The sequence below is a fragment of the Prionailurus bengalensis genome, chromosome B3 (assembly GCF_016509475.1).
Source record: "Prionailurus bengalensis isolate Pbe53 chromosome B3, Fcat_Pben_1.1_paternal_pri, whole genome shotgun sequence".
NCBI classification, from domain to species: Eukaryota; Metazoa; Chordata; class Mammalia; order Carnivora; family Felidae; genus Prionailurus; species Prionailurus bengalensis.
Genome location: NC_057355.1, coordinates 11,027,958 through 11,053,567, shown reverse-complemented (window position 1 = coordinate 11,053,567; position 25,610 = coordinate 11,027,958). Strand labels below are relative to the sequence as shown.

Here is a 25,610-nt window from a genome sequence, read left to right as displayed (position 1 = left end):
AGCTGAAGTCAACACTCAACTGACTGAGCCACCCAAGTGCCCCGAGCTACTTCCTTCTGATGCCCTCTGGCTCCTACCAAGGACTAAGGAGCCTTGCAGCCAACCGAAAATGCCCAAATCCACACCCTGCTTATGATGGTTTCATTTCCGGGATGCTGGGTTGTGCCCCATTTCCTCAGTGCGGTTTTCTGTGTCTCAGCAATGCCCTGACACAGGAGGGAAGTGCGTGTGTGGCCCTGCCACCTGGTGCACGGAGGATGGGAAGGCACTTTTCACCTTCAGCCACACACACCCACTCCTTCGAGAATCCCAGCCATTGCTCTGACGTCATTAGCAAAGGTTCTGAGAAAAGCACCCTCACGTCAGCACCCTCCGAGCGGAGATTTCTCTGTGTTCTGCTAAGTGCTCTGTCCCCCAAACCTGGAAGAGTGCCTGGCAAATCGCAGAGGCTCAATAAACTGGACTTGATTAACTCGTGAGGTGTTCCAGAATACAAACATCTCAAGTGTCTTGAGGGGAAGGTTGAGGGAGGAGAGAGCAGGGCTTGGTGTCATAAACTTAAAAACGTATCTACAAGGGGAACTGCCATCATCGTTTCCAGAGGCTCCATGCCAAACTAATTAAAAATGGTAAATACTGATTTAAGAGGTTGGGAGACGACATAAAATCTGAGGGAAGAGAATCTTCCACATCAGAATTAAATGTAATGCCTCAGATCAATAAAAATGATCTGAAAGACCAGGAAATAAATCAAGTAACATAAGCTGCACGCAAGAGAAAATGACGTTAGGAAAGCGGCGTGTTGCCATCCAAATGCAGAGGTAACTTACAGAAATGAGGTTTCTCATTCAGTGGAGCTGAATCAGTTCCATTTGGGTCAAGCAGCAGGACCCCAAACATATTGGCAGAAGTGAAATATCTACAATTAGCTGTTACTGTGTTCGAGGGCCAGGAGCAGGACTAGAGGGAAGGCCGCACCCCCCACCCCCCCACCACAGACTGTAACCACACAGGGCGGCCGAGGTGGGGGGGTGCACAGGAGCTCCCTGGGGGTCGTCTAGAAGGTACCCTGCAAAACACAAGCAGGCCTACTCCACTGATTGGCTAGGAGGCAAGATCCCAAGTACAGGAACCTCCAATGTGGGGCCTTCGGAGTCCCCAGATGTTGCCCAGCCGAGAGAATGGCTGTGAGCACAGAGGTGGTCAGCCTAAAATCATTAGGAGGAGCCTGCCCGGAGGAAGGCGTCAGCCTTAGGGTCTGGGTAAAAAGACTAGAAAGATGGGCAACTGGTAACCCCGGAAATGAAAGCTGGAGGCCGGAATTCACCAGGAAGCAACATCTTCTCTGGGAAGCCAAGACACCCCCCTCCCCCCCGCCTCCCCAATCAGAGACCACAAGTCTAAGAACTCTTAAAAGATTCCAGAGCAGGGGTCTACAAGGTTTTCCATAAGAGGCCAGCTAGGAAGTATTTTCGGCTTCGCAGGCCATATGGTCTTGTCACAACTATTCAGCTCCGCTGTTGTAATGCCAAAGTGGCCGGAAACAATGATATGTAAATGAACCAGCATGGCCGTGTTCCAATAAAACTTGATGTACAAAAACAGCCTACAAGGAGGATCTGGCCCACGGGCTATAGTTGGCTGGTCCCTGTTCTGGAAGTATCCTCACTACTCTGTGTCTCCTCCAGATTTTTGACCATCTGCAGTGTTTCTCCACAAGGCATGACAACAAAACCCTCAAGGCAAGAGCCTGAGGAACCGTCCCCAGGGACCCAAGGAAGGGGTGACCTCAAGGAGGCTGAGATTTATTATGCACCAGGCACCACACTAAGGGTTCCATGTAGGGTACCCCACACTCACAAGAACCTTCTGAGGTGGGCAGTAATCATCCCCAAGTTACAGATGAGGACACTCAAGTCCAGAAGGTGCAGAACCAACCCAGAGTCCCACAGCAGGGGTAGATCCAGGGTTGGAATGCAGGCAGCCTCGCTCCAAAGCCAAGCCCTCACTCCACAGATACGTAAACTGGACAGACAGTGCCCACGTCAAACCAGGCAGCCTGCAGGGGAGGGGGTAAGGCCATGACCCCCCACGGGCTGGACACAGGACAAGGAAAACAAGCAAAGCAGGAGGGGGAGGGGTCCGCAAAGTGTCCTCACAACAGAAGGGCAAGCAGGGTCCTCAACACTGAGTTGCAAAATGGGAACAGTCCTGAAGGACTAATGACACAACACGAGTCAAGTTCTGCATCGGTGCCCAGCACACAGCAAACACTCAATGAAGAGAGATGATTATTATCGGTAAGCAAGTTAGCACCTGTTCAGAATTTCGGCAACAGCCTCATCTGTTTAAAGGGTGACAACAGGGGCGCCTGGGTGGCTTAACTGGTTAAGCATCCGACTCTTGATTTTTGGCTCAAGTCACGCTCTCATGGTTCATGAGATCAAGCCCTGCATCGGGCTCCGCACTGGCAGCGAGGAGCCTGCTTCAGATTCGTTCTCTCTCTCTCTCTCTCTCTCTCTCTCTCTCTCTCTCTCTCTCTTTCTCTCTCTGCCTCTCTCCTTCTCTCTCTCTCTCTCAAAATAAATAAACATCAAAAAAGACTTTAAAAGGTGACAGCAGAGGGGCACCTGGATGGCTCAGTCGGTTAAGCGTCCGACTTCGGCTCAGGTCATGATCTCGCGGTTGGGGAGTTTGAATCCTGCACTGGGCTCTGTGTGAACAGCTCACAACCTGGAGCCTGCTTTAGATCTGTGTCTCCCTTTGTCTCTGCCCTCCCCTGCTTGTGCTCTGTCTCTGTCTCTCTCAAAAATTAAAAAAAAAAATTTAGTAATAATAAATAAATAAAGGGTGACAGCACAGATTCACACCCACTTCAAGGAAACAAATGTCCCTTTCACGTGGAGAGGTCTGGCAGTCACTACCCACATCAACCCCTTAGCATCGCAAACAGGGATGGGCCTGACGTTTAATCTGAAGAACTTAAAAGGATGCCTTTGGGGGCGCCTGGGTGGCTCAGTCGGTTAAGCATCCGACTTCAGCTCAGGTCACGATCTCGCGGTCCGTGAGTTCGAGCCCCGCGTCGGGCTCTGGGCTGATGGCTCGGAGCCTGGAGCCTGCTTCCGATTCTGTGTCTCCCTCTCTCTCTCTGCCCCTCCCCTGTCCATGCTCTGTCTGTCTCTGTCTCAAAAATAAATAAACGTTTAAAAAAAAATTAAAAAAAAAAAAAAAGGACGCCTTTGCAGTTCTCCAATTTGATCAAACAAAACAAATCCAGTCAAGACCAAACTAACTTCGAGTCAAGCCATCAGGGAATAATGAGATAAAGTCAAAACAAGGAACGTTCTGTAGCATGCCCTATAAAATGACAACTGGACTCATGTCTTCAAAAGTTGCCATCACAGGGAAAAGTGGAGGAACGAGTCTAGATTGAAGGAGGAGGGAAGCTGTCGAGCCACATTCACAGCAACGTTACTTGACAACAGCTAAAATGTGGACCCAACCTAGCGCCCATAGACGGATGAATGGAGAAGCAAAATGTGGTACCCACATACGACGGAATATGATTCAGCCTTAAGACGGAAGATAACTGTGGCACAGGCGACACCATGGATAGAACCTTGAAGACACTATGCTCAGTGAAACAAGCCAGATGCAAGAGAACAAACACCGTATGATTCCACCTACATGGGGCATCCAGAGGAGTCAAATTCAGAGAGTCAGAAAGTAGAAGGTGGTTGCCAGGGGCTTGAGGGGAGAAGGGAATGGAGTCATTATTTAATGGACACAGAGTTTCAGTTTTTCGAGATGGGAAGAGTTCTGGAAATGGTTGGCGGTGATGGTGGCTACAATACTACAATATAATGTATCTAATGTCAGTGAACTGAACACTTAAAAATGTTAAAGATGAGGGGCACTTGGGCGGCTCAGTCAAGTAAGCGTCCGACTTCAATTCAGGTCACGATCTCGCGATTCGCGGGTTCGAGCCCCGCATTGAGCTCGGTGCTGACAGCTCAGGGCCTGGAACCTGCTTCAGATTCTGTGTCTCCCTCTCTCTCTGCCTCTCCCCTGCTCGCACTGTGTCTCCCTATCTCTCTCAAAAATAAATACACATTAAAAATTCTTTAATGTTAAAGATGGTAAATTTCATGTTATGTGTATTTTCCAAGGATAAAAAAATAAAAATAAAAAAGAGGGAAACTAAAAATCACGTAACAAATGAAATGCAGGATCTTTGGTTTTGGGCTGTCTAAAAAATAAGCATTCTGGAGACAGAACTAGGGACATAGTTATGGACATCAACAGCATTGTCAATGGAGATATTTTGGGAACACCTGGAGAGATGTGACTATGTCACAGGTATTAGTTGAAATTAGGGAACAGTTACGTTTTCCTATAGTTAACCACTCCTATTAGGAGTGGTAATAGGGTTGTGGTTTCATAAGGATAGGAATCATATTTTATGTGGAGGCATAGTGAAGTATTTAGATGTGAAATGTCCTCCTTTCTATAATTTCCTCTAAGGTGGTTTTAAAAAAGTATACGTATATATTTGCATGTGTGTGTGTGTGTGTGTGTGTGTGTGTGTGTGTGTGTGTAGTTCAATACGTTGTTCAGCTGTTCAGTCCTAAGTATTCACTGCACTATAATTTCCATTTCTCTGCTCCGAAAACTTACAATATAAAGTTAAAGGTACAAGTGGGTCAAAAACACCCCACCTATCTCCCTGGGTTGCCAGATAGCTAAACAACATTAACCCATAACAATGCTTTGAAACTCATAAACATTCCACACACCTAAGATGGGCACTGTACCCATTTTCATCGTTGACAATAAACCTGAGACCCCAAAGTAAATAAATGACATCCCACTGAGGAGTCTTTCAGTAAATACCAAAATGTTAATTCTTGGAAAGTCCTGTGGAATACTTTTTGAATACGGGGCATGTGATTTTGTACTAAGGTTTGGAAAAATGGCCATTTGGTGAAGAGGTAAACATTCATTAGCGTGTCTGTTCACACTGGCATGGAACGGTGTGTAATTTTGTGGGGGCTGTTAGGGCCGGATTATTACATAATGGCCCTTGTTTTTGAGTGGCCGGCTGTTGAGAGCGAGAACCTAGTTGAGGGCTGAGCACACGGGTAGCAACATGCCCAGAACCGGGGCCCTGCGACACAGGGCATGGAACGTTCGAAGGCTCATTTTCAGAGCTCACACTTCCTGCAAATGCCATTTCGTACTCACGGCGAAGGGAGAGACAGAGAACACAGGTCTCCGGCCCCGGGGAAGTCGTGTTCAACGTTCGCTACCAGTTAAAAAGAAAGAAGAAAAACAAAACAGTGTTCTCTTGCAAGTAGTAACGTATTAAAATGATATCAAAACACCAAACACCTTAAGCCTTCCATTTGGGCTGTGATTTCTGGAGGAGGTGTGGTCTGAGGAAAGAGGAGGGATTTGAGAGCAACGTAAAGCTGAGAGACAGGGATCACACACGACTTGTGTCCCCCTGGACAAGATACTCAATTTCTCTGAGCCCTCATCTCTTTATCTGTAAAATAGAAATACTGGCATTTACCTGCGGCGAGAATCGAATCAGACTATTTACGTGCTCCCTGGCACACAGAAGACACTTAGAAAATGTCAGTCCTCCCTCCTTCGTCGTGACTGATCAACAGATATAGGGGAATGAAATACAATGGGATTCTATACAAACTTCTAAAGTGATACTGGGTATTAAATGATAGAAACTCCTGGGGCACTTGGGTGGCTCAGCCGGCTAAACATCTGACTTCGGCTCAGGTTGTGATCTCACAGCTGAGGAGTTCAAGCCCCCACATCCTGCTGGCTGCTATCAGCACAGAGCCTACTTCAGATCCTCTGTCTCTCTCTGTCTCCCTCTCTCTCTGCCCCTCCCTTGCTAGCTCTCTCTCTCTCTCTCTCTCTCTCTCTCTCAAAAATAAACATTTTCTTAAATGGTACAAACTTCTTACAAAATCTCACTCCTCCAAAACTTAACCAAAAAAATATTAAAGCAGAAATTTTTTTAAAAATCACCAGTCAAAAAAAAAAAAAAAACAAGAAAAAATGAGTACATAATAATCAAACCCTGCCTGCCAGGGAAAGTAAAGGAAGACTGTAGAACAGAAGAGAACAGGATGACATGGCCAGGCTCAAAACCCAGCATCTACCATGTGCAGGAAGATGAACCAGGGACTAAATAAAAAATCCGGAGAGTTTTCATGCATATCAGCAAATCTGGAGAAAAGCAACCTGAGCAGGTGTCAATATATTCCTCTTTTCTGAGTGGGGAATAGTGAAAACATCCTCAGGGGAGAAAAGGATGAAGAGGGAGCCATGAACCCTGGTGCTGATTACCTCTGCTGGGAGGAAGTGAAGGTTCCAGGAATACATGGTGAAATCCGGGGCTGATCCAAAGCCAGAGAATACTGCCCAAGGGTATGCAGTGGGTGTTCCTCCACAGGAAGACTGAGCCCACTTAAAAGAACCTTTAAAACATCCCAGAAGCAAAAGCCACCAAGCCAACATCATCTAGCCATGACTAGTCAGCGCCCTGCATACCACCTGCCATGGCATAGCCAGTCCTGGCTGCTCTGCAGGCCCTCAGGGTGCAGAAATCCCAGACAGAAACAAAAATCTAGCCATCAAACTTCAACTGGGTGGTAAGGGGGCAAAAAAAAGAGGCTTCGAACCCAGAAATCACCCACACCCAGAACAACAAAGATCTGCAAAGACTCACCCAGGCAAGAACAGAGTGATAAAAAGCAAACAAAAAGGTCTGGTCTCTACAAACACAGACTCCTGGAGGAAAGGACAAATGAAACATTGTATCAAAGACAAGGAATTCAGCCTCCAAGAAAACACAATGCAGGAAGAGGAGGATTCCCCCAGAAAGATCTCTGAGCCATAGAACTTAATATGAATAAGAGTGCAGTAAATTGAGAATTCAAAGGCAACATTAACCCTCCCCCCGCCCAAAGAAAAAGGAAAGAAAGAAAGAAAGAAAGAGAATGAGATTGTAGACCTAAAGAAATAAATTGGGGAGCAAATAAACATTAGAAAAGCAATATATAGAGTAAAATTTACAGCAAACTAAAGAAAGATGGCTTCATCAATTTACTGACTACAGGAAAGCTAAAATAAAAAAATGAAAAAAAAAGTGACGATCGATAAAAACAAGGGATCCAAGTAATGAAAGAAAAACAAACAAGTATAGAGTTCAAAGACAATCCAACATACAAGTAACTGGTGTCCTTCCATCGGAGAACTCACTGCCCAGAACCAAGAAAAATCAGAGACAATATAAGAAAATTCTCCTGAGACTATTAATAAAGAATTGAATCTGTCAACTGAAAGAACACACCAAGTGCCACAAAAATATGACACATCTCATGCGGCAGTGATATACTCGTTAAGTGACATGTCCGATACTAAGAAAGAGCTCCTCCAGCCTCTTATCTACGAGCGCGTAGTCTATAAAGGAGGACAAAGCGGGCTGGCCTTGGACTCTTCCATGGCAACACTCAAGGGTAGAAGGCAGTGACTTCTTCCAAGTTTTAATTAAGTCTTCTGTGAAACTGGAGTGAAGTTAAATTTACTACTTTGTATTTTAAGAACATGTATCTTACAAAGTATATCTAGCCAGCCAGCCGATTTTCCATGGAACGGAAAGAACTCTGAGATGCTAATACTGCTAATGATCATTATAAAGGGGGTGGGAGTTACTCCTTCCTCTTCCCAGAACCCATACCCGGATCCATACTAAAGGAGGAACCTCTACTTTCTGGAAGAAACAAAGAAAAATTATCTGTTCTGACTTCCTCACTGCATCCTCCCCAAAGGGGGCTCAGGAGACTTATCTGGTCTATAACATCGTGAAAGGAAGTCTAACAGTCTTGCCCTGACCTCTTCCTTTTCCTCTCCTGTGAACAGACCTCAGGATGCACACATTCTTTGCTCCTCCAGGAGGTAAGCTTTGCAGGTGCACCCCTGCAGAGACAGATAGCCCATCATTCTGACCAGGAGCAAAGTAGTCTGAAGCCTGGATCTGGCCACAAACTGAGTTTTTTGCAATCCGAACTCCAAATGTCTCCATACAAACTCCAAGCTGATATTCTTATACCCCTGTGGTTGGCCATCATGTCTGCTACACTATTGATTATTAATTGGTGGGAGCAGGGGGAAACGGAGGGAAGATAACTATTACCCCTCAAACACCAGGATCGGTCCCGATTATTTCCGAACGCTGGTAGGATTTGGAATGTCTTAAAATATTTTTTATCTGAACTTTTCTTCATTTTAAAATTCTTCATAATGAATATGCATTGTTTTTACAAAAACAATAAGGTCAATTTTTCTTCATAACAGTGACACCAGAGGAAAACATCTGATGTTACAGAAAAGTAGTCACAGGGGCACCTGGGTGGCTCAGTGGTTAAGCATCCGATTTCAGCTCAGGTCATGATGTCGCAGTCTGTGAGTTCGAGCCCTGCATTGGGCTCTGTGCTGACAGCTCTGAGCCTGGAGCCTGCTTTGGATTCTGTGTCTTCCTCACTCTCTGCCCCTCCCCCATTCATGTTCTCCATCTCTCTCTCTCCTACAAAAATAAAAAATAAAACATTGAAAAAAATTCTTAGAAAGTAGTCACGGTGGTTTAGGGGAAAGAGTAAGAATGTGCAGTGTGATCTATTATAAAATAATAATAGTAACAATAGTAACATTCTGCACAGGCACGGGGTAAGCACTGTGAATGGATTATCTCATTTAGTAGGAAGTAGGTAAAAATTCCATGCCAATCTTAGACATAAAATGGAGAGGGAAAGTCATTTGCCCAAAGCCACACAAGATTAACACACAGCAGGCATGGACTTCACAAAGCCAATATCTTCTATTATCATTGACGTTTAAACAACACAGATGTGAACCACACAGATGTACTTATACACAGATTTTTTTTCCCCATAAAGTACAATACTATAAATGTATTTTCTCTTCCTTATGATTTTCTTAATAACCTTTTCTTTTCTCTAGCTTACTGGATTGTAAGAATAGAGTATATAATACATATATATGATATGTGTTAGCCAATTGGCTGTATTATTGGTAAGGCTCACGATCAACTGTAGGCTATTACTAGTGAAGTTTTAAGGGAGTCAAATGTTACACACAGACTGTGGGGGAAGTGGGTGGGTGTTGATGCCCCTAACCTCCCCACATAGTTCGAGGGCCACCTGTACTCTGTCCTCACAGTCGTAAGGAAACACAGGTAGTCCCAGAGATTGAAAAGCACGGGTCCCAAAATGTTGACAGTGTCTCTCCAGGCCCTGACATTATGGATAATGTTTTTTATTATTATTGTGGTTGTTGTTAAATTATTGTATCTATGTTTCTCTATATTTTCCAAATCTTCAACACACATGGTCCTTGTGCAATAGGTAAAACAGTAGGTCTCTATATTAATAAAAATACCACAAGCATGAACTTGAAGTTCAAGTTAATGGTAGAGCCAAGTGATGAGGCCACACAAGGTTCCTGAGCTGTCTCAGCCCGTGTTTTTAGATCGGCCATCTGTGGGCAACAGGTGTTGGCCAACAGGCCAGAGGCATTCTGGCCGCACTCCACATCCCCTCTACACAGGATGTGAAGTTGAAGGGCACCCAGCTCAGTGAACGCTCCACCAGCCTCCTAGCCCCCACAGCATCGGGGCCTCAGCCCAGTTGCCGGTGAGCTCTGCTCCGAAGAGAGCTTCCCTCTGGACCCTCACGATTATTCCAAGGAGGAATGCCCCCTCTCAGCAGCTTGCCAAGTCCTTCTCAAGGAGAATGGGAGGGGAAGTTCGAATGGCCTCCATCCAATTTTTAAACTGTAAACTGCACACCCACTTTTTGTTTGGAGACATTTCCTGTGTGTGAACACAGTTTGTTCTGTTACCAGCTTTAAAGTTACCCAGAACTGATACATCCAAGGCCGAGCTAAAGTGTGAAGAAAAAAAGAAGTCCAATACGATAGGACCTTTCCTCATTTTAGCTCATCTTGCAGAAATCTCATTGGAAGATAAGTCAAAAAAGAGGTTGGCCACAGAGGTGCCACTGTGTATGGACGCCCCAGCCCCCGCCCCTCCTCGACTGCCCCCATCCAGGCGGGCACAGCACACTGGGACAAGCGGTGTCCTTCAGACCCTTGCCTACATCATGCAATGCGGCCATGCTTGCTTCTAGGTAAGTCTGAGGACGCCATGATGCGGCTGCCTTCCACATGCCTGTAGCAGCATTTCAGGGCACCACTTCAAAGCTGGGGGGAGGGAGGTAAGCCTTGCCAAGAGAGGTGCCGACGGCCCCCGCAATGCTGGCTGGCGCTGACATGCCCCTGCATGTGGCTGTGGCCCTGTGCTCCCAGCCTTCCCCTTCTCCTCCAAAATGGCTTCCCACCCCCGTCCCACCTGCGAAGGCTTTCCCCAGCCTGACTCTTGAAATACCAGCCTGACGTCTCCTTCCCTTTGGATCCACCCTGACCAAGGCTGAGAAAATTACTGGACAGCTACTCTTCTCCCCAGGGCCATCTCCAACATCACCTCCCACTTTGACCCAACACTTGGCTTCTATGGCAAAGACCATGCCGTCCCGTGGACCACGGATACAGCCAGACCAGCTGCAGGTCTCCAGGAGGACAGGGCCGTGGCCTGGCCCAGGGCCTGGAACGGTCTCATGAAGGAGTCATTAGTAGGAAAAAATATAAACATGCCATCCCTGCCACCAGGATAAAGAGACTCCGTGAGGCCCAAGAAGATGCCTTTACTGAAGTCAATGTTGCTCACAGTTACTTCAAGAAGTTGTCCAAGTTTGGCAGAGACCAAGCTGAAGTCTTTTAAAAGGAGCCAATGCTGAGAAACTCTGAGAATCGGACAGTCCCACCCCCAGCAAAAACAAAACAAAACAAAAACAAAAACCAACCCTGGAGATGAATGAGATTAGAAGGCAGGGGTCTGGTCCTAATGTAACACACACCTGGCCAAATCTGGGACTGGCCGGCATGGCCATAATATTCTCTTCCAGTCCTCCTGCATCAGGTAGGACTTCAGGGAGGCGACGGGGCCAGCTGGACATTTCACGGGGCCTGGTTCCTGTTAAGGAGTCCCGGGTGTAAGGCACAGGAGAGCTGTACTACACGCACTCTAAATATATACACACATAATGTTCACCCACATGTATTTCTAGGCTTTTTTTTTTTTCTACACGCATTTCCCTTAATCAGATGCTGTACTCATCCCAGCCACTCCCTGCACTCAGCTATGCCCAGAATCGGGAAAGAGTGTGTTCAAAGCTATTCATTAACGCAACTGGGCTCACTCCCGCAGCCTAACCACCACCCCACAGACAGAAACATAGTTATCCCCTTACTTATTCAGAAAGGAAACAAGGATTGTCACAGGATAGCACATCTGCAAAGAATGACACGCTGACCAACATTGCAGAAGTTTCCTACCCAACCCAAAACCCTGAAGAGAGCAGAGTCTGTCTTTTTCTTTTTCTTCTTCTTTGTACCATCAGACCATTTTAGGGTCCTTTGCTCTATTTTGCTCCTGGTATCGTGAGTTGAATCGTGTCCCCCAAAAAGGACTAGGATGAAGCCTTAATTCCTGATATCTGGGAATGTGACCTTATTTGCAACAAGGTCTTACCAAATGTAGTTAAGGTAAGATGAGGTCATTAGGGTAGATCCTAATCCAATAGGAGTGGTGTCCTTCTATGAGGAGGAGAGAAACACAGAAGAAAAATGCCATGTGACCTCAGAGTCACATAAGGGAGGGGTACAAAGCCTATCTAAGGAACATCAAAGATCAAGGGCCACTGTCAGGAACTACAAAGAAGCAAGAAACGATCCTACCTGGAGTCTCAGAAGGACGCACCTGCCGACACCTTGATTTCAGGCTCCTGGCCTCTAGGACTGCCAGAAAATAAATCTATTGTTGGAAGCCACCCCGTGTATGGTTAGTTTGTTTCAGCAGAGCCCCAGGGAACCAATACACCCCATTTCTTCCTTCAGAAATGCCCTAGAAACTCATTCATATCGTCATCCACCTTCCCACCCCTGGGTCCAAGTCTTCCTCCAACCAAAGGATGAACTGTCAAAGTCACTTTCTCTGTACTACACGTCACACCTTTCTATATCTAAGGGAGAATATATAACCCAATTTTTCTCTAACATCAGAGATACAGAAAATGTTTGGGAATGCCCCTACTATCCTCTGAACTCCACAGGGGAAGGTTTAAATAGAATATGAAGACCACACTCCCCACCCCCACCCCCACCCCCCAAATAAAGTACAATAGGCTCCATCCGGGAAGGCAAGAATTACCATACAGTCTGTGGTCAAAGATGGGACTGAATCTTTACCTCCTGTAGGACTGAGAGCTCAGCTTATATTACCCACCCAATGAGGACGGTGAGAAACCAACAAAGGAAACAGCTTGAAGAAGGATATTGACAGTGCCTGTAGCATAAGCCTGGCACAGGAGTCCTACTCAGGAGTGACCAGGGTTTGACTCCTGGGAGCACGCTCTCACAGAGGTCTGATGGATCCGACTGGGACATCCTGCCAGGGCTGGTGAAGCGTGGCCCTGTGGCGTCAGGGGCCAGCACAGGGAGGCAAGAATAAAATTAATGAACAACCAGGAGGCGACAGAGCTGAGCTGACCACCGTGACCACCAGAGCTCAGCTCACCCGGTGCAAAGAGAAAAGCAGTCACGGAGGCGACGGACCTGAACACAGGAACACTCAGCTTCCTTTTGGGGGCTCTAAAACGTGTCCCTGGTCACACTGCACAGCCTCCCTGATGGCCTTGGGTGCCTGCAGCCCTAGAGGCATTTTTAATAGCTGCCTTGGTCCTATTACTTTTAAGTGACAAAGCATTCCCCAGTGAAATCTAAAGTATCAGAAGACAGATAAATACAAGTGTATGTATTTTTACCTGCTCACCAGATTAAGGATAGGTATGATGCCTATTAGGAAACGGTCTATATATACATATATGTATATATATGTGTGTGTATATACACATATATACATATATATATATGTAAAGGAATATTTTAAAAGAGAAAAAAAAGTGGACTTTTTTCCTGCATTCACCAAAACATTACTTTTATTTGTATGTTTACAATCATTATTTCCAAAAATGAAACTCTTCTGGACTGTTCACCTACTCACCCCGCGAGCTAACGTGGGGGGCTAGCTCTGGAGGGTAGGGGCTGCATATTTGGGTAAATTACTTAATCCTGTGCCGATTTTGCCTAAGATGAAAAGCAGTAAGGGCAGATATTTTTTTTAATTTTTTTTTTAACGTTTATTTATTTTTGAGACAGAGAGAGACAGAGCATGAACGGGGGAGGGTCAGAGAGAGGGAGACATAGAGTCTGAAACAGGCTCCAGGCTCTGAGCTGTCAGCACAGAGCCTGACGCGGGGCTCGAACTCACGGACCGTGAGATCATGACCTGAGCCGAAGCCGGCCGCTCAACCAACTGAGCCACCCAGGCACCGCAGGGCAGATATTTTTTAATATGAAAATTGTTAAGTTTATTTATTTGGGGGAGGGGAGGGGCGGGGGGGGGGAGAGAGAGAGAACCCCAAGCAGGCTCCATACTGTCAATGCAGAGGCCAATGCAGGGCCCTAACCCTTGAACCAACGAGATCATGACCTGAGCCGAAGTCAAGAGTCAGATGTGCAACCGACTGAGTCACCCAGGTGCCCCCCCTTGGCTATGTTATTTTTTTTTAATGTTTATTTATTTTTGGGTTTTTTTTAATGTTTTTTTATTTATTTTTGCGACAGAGAGAGACAGAGCATGAGCAGGGGAGGGGCAGAGAGAGAGGGAGACACAGAATCAGAAGCCGGCTCCAGGCTCTGAGCTATCAGCACAGAGCCTAATATGGGGCTCGAACCCACAAACCGTGAGATCATGACCTGAGCTGAAGTCGGACACTTAACCAACTGAGCCACCCAGGCGCCCGTTATTTTTAAAGAGACCTAAGAACGCAGGCCAAGGCCAACCTTGGGACACAGGGACGACATGCCGAGTGGACAGTCGGTTCCACCTGTGCATCTCGGAAGGTTCACGGGGCTGCATCCGCTTTTAGCCCAAGTCCTGCTGGCTCCACGTGCCCCTCTGAGCCCGTGTGTGGTAAGGACGCCCTCCCCACCTGCTCCCATCACCTGCAAGCCGCAGAGCTACGCTGCCGGCCTTTTCGATTCGTATGCATCTCCACAGATTTGGCAAAGGTAAAGCGAAGGTGCTACTTTGTGGGTTTTGTTTCCAGAAGACATTCTTCCTTCGGCTGGCTGAAAAACTCCTCTTGGCATTTCAGCCTCCCAGCCGACACAGTATTTACCACACTGGGGAGACACTGCGACCCGCCACATGATAAATCACACAATCAGTTGTGAGTCTTGTCCTAAATTTTCCGCATGAAGACAGGGGAGGCCTTTCTGAAGCTCTTCTGGATCTCTTTCAACTCGTCTAGTTTCTTTTAAGTATTTCCTCCCAGTGTCCACTCTGGCCACAAAATAAGCTCCTTGTCTACACTTTAGGAGGCTGTAAATATGAAATGGGCCACGCAGCGTGCAGCCTGAGAAGAGGATGGTGGGAATGAGCCACAACAAAAGACCGGCAAATTATGCAACACGAGGCAAAATACACCCCAAAGGCGATAGTAGGGGGACTTTGGGAAATGAAATGTCCAAAGCACGAATGCCCATCACAATCGACAGTGGTTTTATTCCCGAACACGCCACTGAATCGCACAAGCAATCTCTCAAGCCTTCACGGACACCTGCCCTCTGCCACCCGGAGAGTCAGGGTGACCTCAGACACAGAACGAGCCTAGGCACCCCTGGAGAGAAGGTGCTGGTGCTGACGCAGCAGGCTGCCAAGTTCCAGGGGGAGAGCTCTAGGTGGCTCTGTGAGTCTACTTCCAATGATTCTCTGACCCTGAAAGCCAACGGAGAGATTAACTAATCAACACCATTCTTTTTCACAGGTTGGGGTCACAATAATGGAAGCTTACATAACAAAAACATACAGGTCCGCGCTTAGAAATTTGTACCTTCATTAAGAGAATTCTCAGCGAGGGAAACACAAGATTTCAGGTACAGTATTTTAGAGCTTACATAATCAGTCGGAGGGCGGCTTTCCAATTTCCACTTGCTTATATTCAAGGTGGTAATTTCTCATTCGAATCAGCCAAGGATGGGAAAGAGGCAGTGTCAGGCTGGGGGAGCAGATCCAACAATTAGAGACGGAGCGTGTCTATTTTACATAAGCCTTCTCCCAAAGAGGGGAGGAGGGAAAGACAACAGCCAGTCCCAAGAACATCTGACAATAGTCTTTAATTGAAAGCACCATTGTGACACTGTTCTCCCTGCACCAACCTTGCGAGTGCAGAAATGGAGCTAAAAAGAATCATCTCTATCTTGCTGAAGTTCTGGTAGTTGTGTAGGCAGTGACTTAGGGAGCAAGATGCCTAATATTCTATTATATTCCCCGGGACTATGTGTTGAAAGCCTGCTCTTGGCTCCTTCCTATTTCTGCAAACTCTGCATCATCAGGAACTCGGGGAGCTAGGAAGAGACAGCCACAACAGGCTTTAGACCCACCGACGAAAGGTTTCGAGGGTCACCCGGACAGCCAAGTTAATTATCCAGAGACCCGTCCCAAAGGGCAACTTGCCAGACAAATCAGAATCTGCCACCACATAGTACAGAACTCACATACGGAGTGTAGGTGGGTGGACAGACAGACGCACAGACAGAAGAAAGGCACTCCCTAGGCTTTTGAATGGACTCACTCTATCCCACAGTAACTCAGACCTGCTGGGACATGCCAGGGACCCAGCATACCACTGGCCACTTGGATGGGCTGTGGCCACAGCTTGCTTCTGTGCTCGTGGCAAAGATTTTAACCAAACCCAATGCTAAGGAAATAAGACATCGCTGTTACACTCAAGGCTCTTCCATTCTGTTACCAGGCATCTTAAAATGCCACTGGGGATGTGATGTCCCAGAAGAACAGAGTATTGAAGAGGTGTTGAAGGCACCTTTTATTTATGAAGGAAATCATGAAGGTATTTATGAAGGAAATCATGGAGGCAAAGGGGAGTAAGTGGGCTCCACACTACCCCCTCCCCAGCCCCATTCAAAACCTGTGGCTTGGAGCCAACCTACGTTGTCTTTGGCTTTTAAACTGTTCCACTGAAGTGTTGACTGGAAGTCATAAATGAGACATTTGTATTAAGTCCAAGAAAATTTTAATGACCGACTATTATGTCTCAGGGAAATAACCATTCCCTATTTAAAGAGGAATGTCCGCTCATTTCAGGAAACAGCTGGGCTGGTTACGATCATTCCTATTAAATTGAGCTACTAAACCCTCCGTCAGGAAGGGGTTCCCTTTTCAGAAAGGCTCGTCTCGAAGCCACAAAGAAGAACAGAAATAAAGAAGCTGGGAACAGCCAGCTGCAGAGATTCCGCTACACCCAGTGGAGCGTTTCCGCTCTGCATATTGTCACTGGAGCGCCCACGACACAGCACCCCTCCCACCCCCGCCCCCAGCCAGGCTTGTTCACTCAACTGTGGCTACAGAAGGTCCAGGGTCTTAGGAAGCTGATAGGGTTTCTTCCTCGGGGAAGTCGACACCCAGCCAGCAGAGTCTGGGGATGCAGTGGTGTTCAGAGAGCGTGTGCTCTCTTGTGAAGCCCGTGGCCCTTGAATGTGAAGCTAAGAACTCGCCCAAAACAGATGCTGCAGGTGGATGCACTGAGAAGAGCCCAGTCCATTCATTATCCTTCCCAAGGACAGGTGTGACCAGAGGGGCGCTGGGCAAAGGTAACCCCCTAAACAATCATCGTAAGTGGAGATGAATGGACCCGGAGGATGAGAAACAGCACGGCATCTATCAAGAGCCTGCTCAAGGTGCCTCAGTGGCTCAGTCGGTTAAGCGTCCAACTTCGGCTCAGGTCATGATCTCGAGGTCTGTGAGTTCAAGTCCCGCATCAGGTTCTGTGCAGACAGCTCAGATGCTGTGCAGATGCTCACAGCAGACAGATGCTCTGCAGACAGTCTCAGATGCTGGCGCTTGCTTTAGATTCTTGTCTCCCTCTCTCTCTGCCTCTCCCCTGCTCATGCTCTGCCTCTCAAAAATAAGTAAACATTAAAAAAAAGTTTTTTAACTTTAAAAAAGAGCCTACTTGCTCTGCTTCGGAGAAACCAAAAAGGGTCAAGATGAAGAAAATGCCCCAATTGTGCCTGCTGAGCAGGAGGATTAAGATGAAGCAGTGGGTGTGGCAGGAGACCTGAGCCCCGCCCCTGGCAACCAGGACGAAGCTCCAAGGTCGCTGACCAGAGGACAGCATATGTCCAGGACATATGTCCCTTGATCCCCGAATGCTGACACTCCAGGCTGCTTTGAAGTGGCCACTCTTCACCCAGAGAAGCAGAGTGAGCTATGAGGGCCCCAATCTCCAATGTGGGAAACAGAACCGAGGCCTCACACAACACCCCAAATTCTCAGGCCCTGGGGAAGGACTTTGGTTATGCCAAGGTCAGCGACTAGGGTTGTGTCATTAGCAGCAAAGCAAGGACTGAATCCTGTACCCTAGGAGAGCACTCTATCATGTGTCCATTTATTCAAATATCTCAACCACCTGTAAGTCGGTCCCATTTTTCAGATGACAATATTGGGACTCAGGGAAGTCAAGTCACCAGGAGCCGGTAGGTAGCAGGCCCGGGTTCAAGTCCAAGTCTTCTGACTCCATAGCCAACACTCTTCACTGCTCCTCAGCTGCCTGCAACATAGAGGACCATCAAGGATTCCCTATCCTGTAGCCACAGACCAGAGCGACGGGAAACAGGGCCCCCCAAAACGAGGCATCAGGACGCCTGTCCCTCCCAGCCGTCCCGAGCACCCCTGTCCACCCACCTCCAAGTACCCACTGGCTAGAAACGCTCGACAGAACCATTACTAGAGCGAACTCCTCTCCCACGTGACTGGTAATTCTTACAGCGTCTTTAAGACAAAATGGATTGCCACATTTAGAATAAGGGAATAAACAGAATTAGCAACTGGTACTTATTTCTTGCTTCTAAAAACATTTTACCTCCCGGACAAAATGTTCATGCAGAACAAGGGAACTACCTGAGAGTACAGTTCACTACACCCAAATCAAAGTTTGATTGAAATAATTTTATTTCTCATTTGTTGGGGCTACAAACTGAATGCCTGTGGAAAATATGTATAACCATGTCATTATTAACAGCTCATATATATCAAAGACCATGTGCCAGTTAGCATTCAAAGTGGTTTCCATGTACCAATTCAGTGAATCCTCAGAGAATCGTTATGAGTATTATTAGACCCCCGTTTTAAAATGAAAAACCAGGGGCGCCTGGGTGGCGCAGTCGGTTAAGCGTCCGACTTCAGCCAGGTCATGATCTCTCGGTCCGTGAGTTTGAGCCCCGCGTCGGGCTCTGGGCTGATGGCTCAGAGCCTGGAGCCTGTTTCCGATTCTGTGTCTCCCTCTCTCTCTGCCCCTCCCCCGTTCATGCTCTGTCTCTCTGTCCCAAAAATAAATAAACGTTGAAAAAAAAAAAAACATTTAAAAAAATAAATAAATAAAAATAAATAAAATAAAATGAAAAACCAAGGCACAGAGAGGTTAAGTAATCAGTTTAGGAACACACAGCCAAGAAGGGAAGAACGTGGGTGGGAATCCCAGGTCTTCGGAAGCTCATCCATTGAGCGACGGTTGCCGCAGATGCTTATCATTCTCCTACCTGGCAATTTTAACCATTTCATTTGGGGTTTTAACCACGTTTAGTCATTTTAACATGAACACATAGACACTTGGGTTACATAAAATACAAGTTTCTCAAACCATACCAATTTTATTTATCCTGTGAACCAAAGTCACTGATTCCACCCTTTGCCCCCCCTACTTATTTCCTATTTTGTAGATACAGATATAGCAACAGAAAACAAAACTAAGTTAAAGGAACAAGGATGCTATCTTTCCGGCTTACAGATTACCAAAAACATTTCTGAGAGGGGACAGAATATAGGTCACTTGACTTCAGGGGAGTTCTAAACCCATGTTTAAGCTACACAATCAAAATTACCAGCAAATTGTCCCTTAACAACGTCCAAAAGGGACAGCATTCAATATTTGGTCTATGCAACCCTACACCAGAACGTGTACGTATGTAAACGTATAATGCACACGATGCACATATTAACATACATAATAGGAGTAGGTATACAAAACATGAGTAGAAGTGTTGAGTATGGTGATTCTCCTTTGGAGGAATGTGGTTATTTATTAAATGATGTGCTGCAGTTAAATCCCTGCAAGTTTGGGGCGCCCGGGTGGCTCAGTCAGTTAAGCATCCGACTTCGGCCCAGGTCATGATCTCGGGGCTTGTGAATTCGAGCCCCGCGTTGGGCTCTGTGCTGACAGCTCGGCACCTGGAGCCTGCTTTGGATTCTGTGTCTCCCTCCCTCTCTGCCCCTCCCCAGCTCATGCCCACACTCTGTCTCTGTCAAAAATAAATAAACGTTAAAAAAAAAATTAAATCCCTGCAAGTTAAATGTGTTCACCAAGTTGAAAGGAGAAATACTGCTGGTAGAGTTTTATTCTCCATCCCAGCAAGAGGGGGGGCAACTTCTGCAGACCTGCCTGCCCAGTTACCTGGCAGGCGCCACCCTCCTTGCCTGGCACCTCAAGGAGCCCTCCCTCAATCCAAGGAACAAGGTCAGCTCAGCGGGAGTCCTTGCCACTGCCTCTGCAGGAGGCCTAGACCCTGAAAGGAACACCCCTGTCTGCAATTAACCAGGAACATTCACGGATTTTGTTGGGTCTTTATTCCAGGCCTTCATCGTCTTCAACTGTGGCTGCCTCCTCATTGTTTTTTGCTAGGTTGCACTTACTCATCCCTAGTGATGGCTATGCGAGCCCCTCCATAAACAAGCAGCACTTGAAAGCTTGCTTCAAGATGAGCAAGAGAGATGCAGAGCCCCTCTTGCTCCAACTGCCTCTGCCCAAGTAGAAACTTATCCAGCTTAACCCAGAGCAATGCCATTCCGGCAGCAGGCAAGCAAGATGAGCTTAAATGCTGGGCATGTGATTAGCAAGACAGTGCCCCTGCGGAGAGGCCTCTGTGTCCTCTGCTTTGTAAGGTATCTAAAATGGAAAAGGGGGAGAGTTCCAAAATTCAGGAAGGATCTTGCCCGCTTTACAGCCCACTGATCCCATTTCTTTGACCATGAAACCCACAAGAGAAAACGCCTACAGAAACTAAGCTGTGTACACAAAGCTGATTGAAAGGAATTTGCAGAAATCATTTTTCCCCTAAATAATTATTAGCTAAACATGTGCAACCAAACAGCAAGGAAAAAAAAAAATCAGGGTAATTGTATTTCTTACTACCTGGGGCTATATAGTAATTATGCAAATGGCAGGGAATTTGTCACTTTGAGTAACCATAAGTGTGTAAAATAATTTGATTAAGTAAAATACAGTCGCCTTAGTCATCATACTAATTTGACAAGGACTTTAAAAATGTCCCTCAGCTGTCTGCTTCTGGGTAAGAGCCGTAAAAACCCATCTTCAAAATGATGCTTCTTTAGGGAGAGAGAAAAAAAAAAGAAGAATAACAAATCCAGTAGTTTCACCTTACAAGTAATTGCAAGCCACTGAATGCTCTCAGGCCTAACACTTTTTAAAGTGACTAGAAATCAGTGAGATGGGAGTTCTGTTACATGCACTCAGTCATCCGGCGAATTATTTCGTCACGACAACCTCCGACTTAGGGTTTGCAAAACTCTAAATAGGGAAATGCCCACCCCGGGTCCTAGGCGCTGTCTGTGCACCCCACCCTGGAGACTCAACAGGCCTTGTCAAGTTTGCATCCTGAGGAAATTCAAATGCATTTGTATGTGAGCCTCGATCCTAACTGCCCAGAGGTGTCAACGTTTTAATTTCCTGTACACAGCCTTATCGACTCCAGTCCTCGGCAATTTGATAACACACACGAAGCTCTACAGGCAGGGCTGGACTCCAAGAATGGCTTGAGACATCTCAGTGGGTCTCCACACATCACCATGAAGTACACACAAAATAACTTTCTCTCCCTGCAGTTCCCATAGGCCTAAGCCTTCTCCAAAGGGGCCGAGACTTAAGCAGAGATTACATCCTTGCAAGGTCAGTTCAGACTGGAGCCACCCAAAGCAAAGCCCCAAGTAAAGGAAAATCGCATTCTCCACCCAGCACACCTTGCCGATCAAACTGGATCGGTCTCTCTTCTTATGCTCAACAAAGTATCGCATAGCCACTCAGGCAGTTTGAGGGACTAGGAGAGAACATCCTCGTGACATTGGCTTATCTGAGGTATGATTTCCAGTTACAACACTTGCAAGTGTAGCAGATTTCAGAATCCACAGCTGGCCGGGGGGTTGCGCGATTACCTTATCTCTACTATCACAGCATCTGGGTGTCAGGGTCAATAACCTTCAGCATTGCCCTGGGAGACCCGCCCCCACACCCGCCCCCACATGGAGGCAAAAAGTTGCTGGTCCCCTGCCCAGCTTAACAATTGGTGTTTGTCTCATATACAAGTCTCCCTTGAGTTTCCTCCCTGGGCAGGTTCTTGAGGGAAAGCGCGCGCGCGCACGCACACACACACACACACACACACACACACACACACAGTCCTGCTTTACAAAGTTGCTTCTCAAATCACAGGCAACTTCCTGCTTCAGTTCTGCAGTTGGGGAGCTTACACCAGTGCCATTGAAGACACAGGGCAAGCCCTTTTCAGAAAGTAAAGGGAGAAATGAAATGAAGCCTCCAAATATAAAACACGGCATCTGAGAAGACAAAATAATAAGGTAGCTGCATGGACTACTGGGATCAAATAGATTAAAATAATGTCGCTGGCATAGAACTTTCGATAACCCCCCTCGCTATCACAGCAAGCACTGTTGGCAGTGTCCCACGGTGTGCCCTTCATCAGGTACCTGAAAATGCTTCATCGGAGAGGCAGGCTGATTGCCAACGCAAAGATCACATATAACACACCCCTGGCACATGGACCCTGACAGTGCGGATGATCACCTAGAAAAGCAGGCTCTGAGGTTTCTTAAGAAAGCCATGATGAATTAAAACGCAGACGTCTGCCTTTCCTGCAAACATCCTACAACGTTCCATTCTCAAATTATCCATGAAGAAGTCACACACAGCTGCAGGAATAACTTTTTATTCCACCTCCAAATTAACAGATGAACAGAAAACTCCCAAGTGGCCCAGAAAAACAAAACCCACAGCAACCTGATTCAGTCAACCCTGGCAAGCAAACTATTTATTTTCACGAGGTTCAGATGGCCACAGAGAGTCCAGCCGGGCAGGGCAGAGCCCTGAGCACCCTATCCCTCCGCTCCTAGTAATCAAAATAAATTCAGTTTCCCAGGCCTGTCCTCTCCTGGGCCTCCATCCGCCTTCTGCTGGTCACCTGTCGACTCCTGTTACCCTACCCCTCTGAACCAGGCTTTCTATCAGCCCAGGCTGGAAATGCCAGCAGCCCCCCTCTCCCCAACAACCAGGTGGACTGAGTTCCTGCCACTGGCCTACTCTGGGATTAAAGTCAACTTTCTATCTCCCGGTGCCAGCCAGCCCTGCCTTTAGGTATCCAGCTTCACCAGCAGCCCTCTGCTTCTTAACTTTCTAAAGGAGCCCAGGCTACTCATCTAGTTGAAGCTCAGCCTCGTTCCTTTCTAAAACCCTTAGATCATGGCAAGCTAAAAAACTAAGACCAGGCCTTTATCATTCATGGTGTGAAAAGTTCCGTTCCTGTTTGCCACGCATGAATAACGCACCCTACTGAACAAAACTGGCTTCAGGCAAACAAAATGGTAAACCCGAAGGCAGCTGTTGATACACTAATTACCTCCCCAAACACAGACCCCAGTTAGGTAGTACATACTTTGCATACGCTCCAGCACAGACCCACAAATATCTTGTTAATACGCATTTGCATCTTGGTACTACACATACCTATCTTAATATCGTAACAGTCAAAATTCCCTCCGTGAAAGTGCTGATGAACGGACCCCCCACACAGGGACCGTCTGCGCTGGAACTACTATGTACAAAGTGCATTTTGTACAACAAAAATCTAAACACCGAAGAAAACTGTGCTTTGGGCTTCAGGGCTCACCTGCAGCATACAAGTCAAGGATGCACAGAGACGGGGACTTAAAACACTTTCATCTCACAAGGAGCAAAGGCAATGCAGCTGATTTTCAGGAGCCCTGTAACTTTGGCACCCCAGGAACAGAGCTGAGTTTGAACAATCCTCTCTGCTAACCACAAAGATGACGTTCCCCTACGCTACAAGCCTGCTTGTACTTCCCTCTGACCGTAAGCCCGGGAGTCTTTGGAGACTGTGAATGGTACAGGGCACCCACCAGTCCAGCCTTCATTAACTGCACCCCAAGGCCAAGAAGGAGGGATTAGTGGTACATCAGGAAAAGCATGGTTCTATCTGAGGATGTGGTATTCCAACAGCCAAAATCCTGTCCAATTCTATCTCCGTCAAAGTCACTGACGTTTCAGGAACACTCAAAGTCTCTGACGTTTCATTTCATGTTTCAGGTCAATCACCAAAGTATTGATTTAACACTATACACTGACAAAATCTTCTCCTGTAGGCAGGGCTGGACTCGGGTCTGGAAGTGCGCTCTCTGGAACTCAAGTTGGGACCACCCGCGCGGGGCAGGACAAGGCGACAAAGTAGGTATTTGACAGTGCTGAGTCATTACAAGCTGTTTCCTCTGATATGCCAGGCACCCCTGGGCCGTCTGAGCATTAATATCCCCTGTCAGAAGGCAAATGAAATAGACGCACATAGTGCAAAATGATGCGACCCCCTTGCGGGCGAGAGACCACGGTGGGGAATCGAGGTCTTAAGCACGGGTAGCAAGAGCTACACAAACTCGCAGCTGCTCTCCAGGTACTGTAACTTTATCCCAGACGCCAAAAGATGGCTATTGGGATACGGAGAGGGAATATTCCCCCTGCAGCCCAGGCTCCGAACAGGGCCACACTCGAATGCATTTTACTCTAAGCTGTTAAATACCACCCCCCACCCTCCGTAATTGGCGCATGGGGAAAGCGCCCGGAGAAAATGATGCATAATGAATTTGTTCTCGAGGCGGATGGAATGGAAAGAGTGGAGGACGCAGGATGCTCAACTGGCTTTTCTTCCCATGTGCAGGTCACCTGAAACCCGCGATGCCTGCCTCTCCAAGGGGGCTCCTGAACTCACCCTCTGGCTGCGCCTTCCCGGCGGGGAAGCAAACGGTTTCCCGGCCACCTGCCCGCCGCCTCTCCTCCCCGGGCACCCCAGGCCCCCGCCGGCCGCGCGAGCAGCTGCCGGCATCCGCGGTCCCGCCCGCTCCCGGCTCGCTCGGCAGCCCGGGCCGGCAGCTCCCCCGGCGGCCGCCGCTGCACCACTCGCCAACCTCCGCGCCGGGCCGAGGTCATGCCCGCCTGCCCCCGGGCCCCAGGCGGCCCCCTCCCCGTGCCAGCCGGCCGCCCGAGCGCCGGGCCGGGGAGGGGGCCCCCGCGGCGGAGTTGGCACGGGGACTCACCAGGTAGGCGCCCACCGTGCCCTGCGCCAGCATCAGGGCGCACTCGGACACCAGGAAGATCTTGATGTTGGAGAAGCAGGACACCTTCTTTTTCTTCTTCTTGTTCCTCTGCGCCTCGTCCCCCTGCAGCTCGCCGCTCCGGCCGCCGCCCGACGAGCCGCCCGGCTTCTTCCCCTGCATCCTTCCCCCGCCGCCGCCGCCGCCGCCGCCGCTTTCCCGCTCGCCCCGGGTGTCGGGCCCGCTGCCGGGCGGGGGTGTGCGCGGCGAGGCTGCGTGCTGTCCCCGCCCCGGGCCCGCGGCGGCCGCCCCCGTCCTGCCGGGGCTGGAGAGGTGGAAGGCACAGCTCCTCGCCGCCGCCGCCGCCGCCGCCGCCGCCGCCGCCGCCGCCGCGCGCGCTCGCCCCTTTCCTCCTCCTCCTCCTCCTCCACCTCCTCCACCTCCTCCTCCTCCTCCTCCTCCTCCTCCTCCTCCACCTCCTCCTCCTCCTCCTCCTCCGCCCTCCCCGCGCCTCCTCCTCCGGCTCGGGCTGTGCCAATCACAGGGGCTCCTCGCGCCGCCCGCCGCCGCCGCCGCCGCCGCTTCGCCGCCCGCAGACGCCCGCCGCTGCCATCGCCCGCTTCCCTTCGCCAGCCGGCCGCGCCGGCCCTCGCCTCCCTGCGTCTGCCCCGAGGCCGGGCCGCCCCTCGCCGCCAGCGCGCCCTCGGGGAGGCGCGAGGGGGGGACCGGCTCGGGGCGCGCGCGCAGGGAGGGAGGGGGTGCCCAGGAGGGAGGAAGGCGGTGCCCCGCCCCTAGATGGCGCTGCGGGGCACGGGGCGCCCCCGCGGGCGCTGGGCGGTGCTGCGCGAGGAACTGGGGGCGCCGAGGTGGGGTGCGCGGGCGCCCCCGCGGGACGGGGACC

The 25,610-nt window shown here is 48.6% G+C and overlaps 1 protein-coding gene across 5 annotated transcripts in view; it reads right to left on the bottom strand.

Annotated features, from left to right (window-relative positions):
• The window catches only part of SLCO3A1 (solute carrier organic anion transporter family member 3A1), a 311,321-nt gene extending 286,207 nt beyond the window's left edge, over positions 1-25,114 (bottom strand). Inside the window, exon 1 of one of the 5 annotated variants that reach the window (XM_043554755.1) lies at positions 24,713-25,114. In XM_043554755.1, coding sequence (XP_043410690.1) covers positions 24,713-24,892 — 180 coding nt within the window. In that variant the 5' untranslated portion in view covers positions 24,893-25,114. The remainder of the gene's footprint in view (positions 1-24,712) is intronic. The other 4 variants (XM_043554759.1, XM_043554758.1, XM_043554757.1 and 1 more) reach the window with 4 other exon arrangements.
• Positions 25,115-25,610: the final 496 nt, after the last annotated feature.